The sequence below is a fragment of the Nicotiana attenuata genome, unplaced genomic scaffold (genome assembly GCF_001879085.1).
Source record: "Nicotiana attenuata strain UT unplaced genomic scaffold, NIATTr2, whole genome shotgun sequence".
NCBI classification, from domain to species: Eukaryota; Viridiplantae; Streptophyta; class Magnoliopsida; order Solanales; family Solanaceae; genus Nicotiana; species Nicotiana attenuata.
In genome coordinates, this window is record NW_017670656.1 from 95,823 (window position 1) to 101,192 (window position 5,370).

Below are 5,370 nucleotides of genomic sequence, written 5' to 3' on the forward strand. Positions count from 1 at the left end.
GAAGACAAGTTTGAACAATTTCTAAATTATAATATTAAGATTTTTATATCTAACTAATTAACCAACAAATACTATAAAACGGTAAAATTATCAACTAACGAGACAAAGGTTTGGAGACTAAATTAAGGAGGTATAGAGTTATGATTTCCCCAATTGTTGATTTCATTAATTGTATGTTTCTTATAGCTTTGACTTAGTTGCCTCTATCAATCATGAACTCTCCAACTATCATAAATATCTCTCAAGCAATTATGATAATTTACTAGACGCACTCTCTCAAGCTACGCTAGTTAGATTCACATTACAGTTCACTTAGATCGCACCCGAGGTATCGTTATCTCTAATCCAACCTCTAAACCCTCGGTAATGACTCTCGCCTATACTCCGGGAGTGATGTTGTTCAAACAACTACCTAAAAATGCACTCTCTCTCAAGCAAATACATAATAAATAGGAACGGCTAATTGAGGATCCTTTCAATTAACCAAAATAAAAACGTAGTTGAACAAATAGAGATTAACAACTAACTCAAAATTATATTAATATAACAACCAATTCATCCCCAAAAGGTTCCATTAAAACTCTAGATAATAAATTAGCTATTCATAAAATTATGTGAAAACACAATACTCCAATTCATAACCAACAATAAAATAGGAAGAAGAAGGGGAAAAACTCGTAGTTGAATCTTCCTCCTTGCTCCTAGCGTGTTCTTGCCTCCAAGGGTGTTGTCTCACCCTAAAGTAGTGTCTCCCCCTCAAAGTGGTGTTTTAGGATGTATTTATATGACCTAGGGTTGATGAGGGGCGGAATTCTTCAATCCAACTTCGGATGGGAGAGCTGGAATCCGCGTCTGCCTTCGCGTCTAGACGCGGACTTTGACGCGGATCCGCGTTTGCCTTCGCGTCTAGACGGACTTTTACGCGGATCCATCTTTTGAGATTCTTCCATTTCGCGAAGCGCTCCGTGCCTTTGCTTCGCTTCGCTGTTTTGTGCCTTAACTTTTCTCCTTTTTCGCGTCTGACTTCGTGCCACGCACGAGAATAGACGAGCTCCCACTCCTTTAATTTCTTCTTTTTGTGTCGAATTGTCATCTTTTAATCATCTATCATCCAAACTCGTTCCTACACATAAGAAACACATAATGAGTATATTTCACTTTGAAAATCATTTAATCTCCCGCGACACACACAAGAATTAATATGCAAATATACTCAAAAATATACATTTTTCATCATTTATCAATGATCTACGACATGATTTTATGTGCCCTTCCTATCTTTTGTATCCAAGACAAACTCTTGGAGCAACAACACCCACGCATCAGACGCGGCTTGGACTCCTTCTCACTCAACATGTATTTCAAGGCAGAGTGATCATCGTGTACAATCACTTTACTCCCCACAAGATATGATCTAAACTTGTCAAAAGCAAAGACCACAGTAAAGAACTCTTTCTCAGTAGTAGAATAGTTGACTTGAGCATCATTCAACGTCCTGTTTGCATAGTAGATGGGCCTAAACATCTTATCATTCCTTTGCCCCAGAAATGCCCCCACAGCTACATCACTAGCATCACACATTATCTCAAATAGCTGGCTCCAATCAGGTGTTACGATAATCGGAGCACTCACAAGCTTTTCCTTTATCAATTCGAATGCTCTTAAGCACTCCACAGTGAAAACAAACTTGACATCTTTCGCTAGCAATGCAGTCAACGACTTGGTAATGCTTGAAAAGTTTTTGATGAACCTCCTATAGAACCCAGCATGTCCCAAGAAACTCCTTATGCTCTTCACAGAAGTCGGTGCAGGGAGCCTAGCAATTACATCAAACTTAGCTCTATCAACTTCAATGCCATGTGCAGTCATTTTGTGGCCCATGACAATTCCCTCTTTTACCATGAAGTGGCACTTTTCCCAATTAAGAACCAAGTGAGTGGCTTCACAATGTTCAAGCACAAGCTCCAAATTCTTCAAGCAATCCTCAAAGTCATCACCAAAGAGGGTGAAATCATCCATGATACCTCTAGACACTTCCCATTTAAATCAGAAAATATAGATATCATGCACCTCTGAAAAGTAGCAGGTGTATTACACAAACCAAATGGCATCCTCCTGTAAGCAAAAATACCTGACGGGAAAGTGAATGTAGTCTTCTCAACATCTTCTGGGGCAATAGGTATCTAATTGTAGCCTGGGCACCCATCCAAGAAGCAGTAGCATCCATGTCCAGCCACTTTCTCAAGCATTTGATCAATAAAAGGAAGTAGAAAGTGGTCCTTCCTTGTTGCATCATTCAGCCTTCTATAAGCAATGCGCATTCTCCACCCAGTGACTGTTCTTGTGGGGATCAATTCATTATCTTCATTCTTCACCATTGCCCCCCCCCCCCCCGAATTCTTAGGTACAACTTGCACTGGACTAATCCACTGACTATCAGAGGTAGGGAAAATCACTCCCGCATCTAGCAATTTGATGATCTTCTTATGCAGTAACTCCTCTAAATTTTTGAACAACTTGCGTTGGGGCTGCACCAATGGCTTGCTATTTTCTTCCAGTAGAATTTTGTGCATGCAAATGGCTAGACTAATTCCTTGAATATCAGCTATATTCCAGCCAATGGCCTTCTTGTACTTTTTCAGCAACTCCACCAGCTTTTGCTCCTGTGTACATGTCAAGTAAGCAGAAATAATCATAGGAAAATTGTTAGTTTGAAGAAAAGCATATTTTAAGTGAGTAGGGAGGACTTTCAATTCCATACTAGGCTTAGAAGCCTCATCTTTTAGCTCCTCCTCATCAATCACTTGATCCTCAGTTTCAAGAGCTTCAGCCTCTTTCTTTATTTCAGGATCTTCATTCTCCACTGTGCTAGACTGGGTAATACACCTCTCTATAGTATCCCCCACAAGCTTGTCAAACTTGTATTTTTCATCCAATTCCCCAACAGCATCTAGCTTGAAGCACGAGTAGGCAGAATACCACTTTCTCAATGCCCACTCTGAGCATAAGCTGCCCCTCGTAGATATCAAGTATAGCTCTACCTGTACATAAAAATGGCCTCCCTAGAATTAGAGGCACCTTCTTGTTCACCTCCATATCCACCATAATAAAGTCTATGGGGAACATAAACTTGTCCACCTGAGCTAAAATATCCTTAATGATTCCCTCAAGCAAATGGTGGTCTGGTCAGCCAGTTGCAGGGACATTGGTATTGATTTGATCACTCCAAGCTCCCCTTCCAGTTTCTTGAACACGGACCAAGGCATTAGATTTATAGACGTACCAGAATCATAAAGGGCCTTGTCGAATTTTTCACTCCCCAAAGATCATGGTATGGTGAAGCTTCCTGGGTCCCCACACTTTTGGGAAATTTTCTTTTGCATTATGACACTGCAGTGGCCATTCAGCTTGACCACCGTTGTCTCCTCCAATTTTCTCTTGCTAGACAGGATTTCCTTCAAGAACTTTGCATAAGCAGGCATCTGAGTGAGTACCTCTGTGAAGGTAACATTCACATAAAGTTGCTTGAGCATCTCCAAGAACCACCCAAAACATTTGTCAAGTTTTTCCCGCTTCATCTTTTGAGAAAATGGTAAAGCTGGCATATGTCTACTTTCTTCAATCTCCTTTTGTACCCCATTACTATGGCATTTCTGCTCTTCACTCTTTTTCTCTTCTGGTGTCTCTGTCTGCTTGTTCACCACCTCGGGTCTAGCTTTCACCATTAGGTCAGCCAATGTTTTGCCACTTCTCAGAGATACAACTTTGATTGTTTCCTTTGGGTTCTTTTTTAGTGCCAGAGGGTAGAGTCCCAGGGGCCCTCTCAGATAACAAATTTTTAATTTTTCCCGTTCGCCTTTCTAAATTCTGGATAGTCATGCCCTGAGTCTCAAACTTTTCATCTGTTTGTTTTGTTGATGGATGCCTTCATCAGACCTTCCATACTAGACTAATTTGAATGTTGTGGCTGGTATTGCTGTCTCTGCTGGTTCTGAAAACCTGGTGGTCCTTGACTCTGGGGTCTAGGATTATTTTGCCGCCATGAGTGCAAACTCCCACTAGGTGAACTCCACAAAAAATCTATATGTCTTTGACCCATAGCATTATAGCTGTTCCCACCTTGGTAGTTTCCTCTATTATAGTTCCTAATAGCGTTGACTTCCTCAGCTGAAGCTTAACATTCATGTGTAGGGTGTCATATTTCACAAAAGTCACACGCTTCTTGTGGCTCACTCTGTACCTTGGCCAATGTCAGCTTTCTTATCTCCTTAGCCATAGTGTCTAGCTGGGCTTGCATGGATGTGTTAGAGTCTACCTGGTGAACCCCAACTGATTTCCTTCCATCATCACTCTCAGTAGGCCACTGGTTAGCATCCTCAAATAATTCATCAAGGTTTAAGACAACCTCTTCCGGAGTTTTATTCATTAGTGGACCTCCACATGCAGTATTCAGAGTTCGTCGCGAGGAAGGTACCAGTCCATCCCAAAAATTCTGGAGTTGCATCCACAAATGAATTCCATTATGCTGACACTTTCTTACTATCTCCTTGAATCTTTCCCAAGCTTCAAAAACCGTTTCTGTCTCCTTCTGGCAGATATTGTGGATTTCCCTATTTTTGCAACTCAGAAGTACTTGTCAAGAAACGTTTTGGTCATATATTCCCATGTCCTAATCGACCCTGTGGGAAAGATACAAAGCCAGTGCTTCGCGTCATCTTTCAATGAAAAGGGGAATGCACTTAAGTAGACCACATCTTTTGATACGCTATTGTACTGGAAAGTGTTCATGATTTCTTCAAAGTCCATAAAGTGAGTGTTTGGATTTTCATTCACCTTTCCTCTGAAGATGCAGTAATTTTGGATGGTTTGAAGCAAGTCTTGCTTCAACTTAAAGTTGTTTGCTACTATGGGTGGAGGTCTGATACTTGACAGTCCTTGATTGTAGACTGGTATGGCATAGTCACCTAATGATCTTCCTGGCCTAGGTGTTGCATTCTCGAACTTGTCTTCAACCATGGGCCGGTTTAGATTGAATCTTCGACCCCTACCATCTTTGACAGTCTCCTCAGCAGCTCTCCGGGCTGCTTCAGCTGCTATTCGTGCAGCTTCTTGTCGTGCTGCCTCTCTTGCAGCTAAGTCTACTCGATCAATCTCTTTGTTTGCCGTGTTATCTTGAGTCGATGTATGACCCAAGAAATTTTCTGTTAATTCTCTTTTTTTTCTCAGTTGTCGTATGTGTTTCTCCAACTCTGGTTCGTAGGGTACCACTTCCTTTGAAAAAGATCGAGTCATACACCAGCAAAGTCAACCCTGTATCCTGCACACAAGTGAGAAAACGTGAATACACTAAAGTAAAAATTGGTTCCTGAA

The 5,370-nt window shown here is 41.2% G+C and overlaps 1 protein-coding gene across 1 annotated transcript; it reads right to left on the reverse strand.

The window, feature by feature from the left end:
* Positions 1–2,183: 2,183 nt before the first annotated feature.
* On the reverse strand, positions 2,184–3,725 carry LOC109241944. The gene is made up of 4 exons (XM_019408772.1): positions 3,390–3,725; positions 2,748–3,041; positions 2,435–2,663; positions 2,184–2,335 (listed from the first exon to the last, which is right to left on the reverse strand). The coding sequence occupies exons 1-4, from the start codon at positions 3,723–3,725 to the stop codon at positions 2,184–2,186; spliced, it is 1,011 nt and encodes a 336-aa protein (XP_019264317.1).
* Between the last annotated feature and the right edge of the window lie 1,645 nt (positions 3,726–5,370).

What these genes read in the sequence shown, in the direction of transcription:
- LOC109241944 (XM_019408772.1), bottom strand. Translation starts at nt 3,725, where the DNA reads ATGGTGAAAGCTAGACCCGAGGTGGTGAACAAGCAGACAGAGACACCA. An exon ending in AGCCTAGTATGGAATTGAAA is followed by an intron (nt 2,664 to 2,747) that starts GTCCTCCCTACT and finishes ACATGTACACAG; the next exon opens with GAGCAAAAGCTGGTGGAGTT. An exon ending in GATTTTCCCTACCTCTGATA is followed by an intron (nt 2,336 to 2,434) that starts GTCAGTGGATTA and finishes CCACAAGAACAG; the next exon opens with TCACTGGGTGGAGAATGCGC.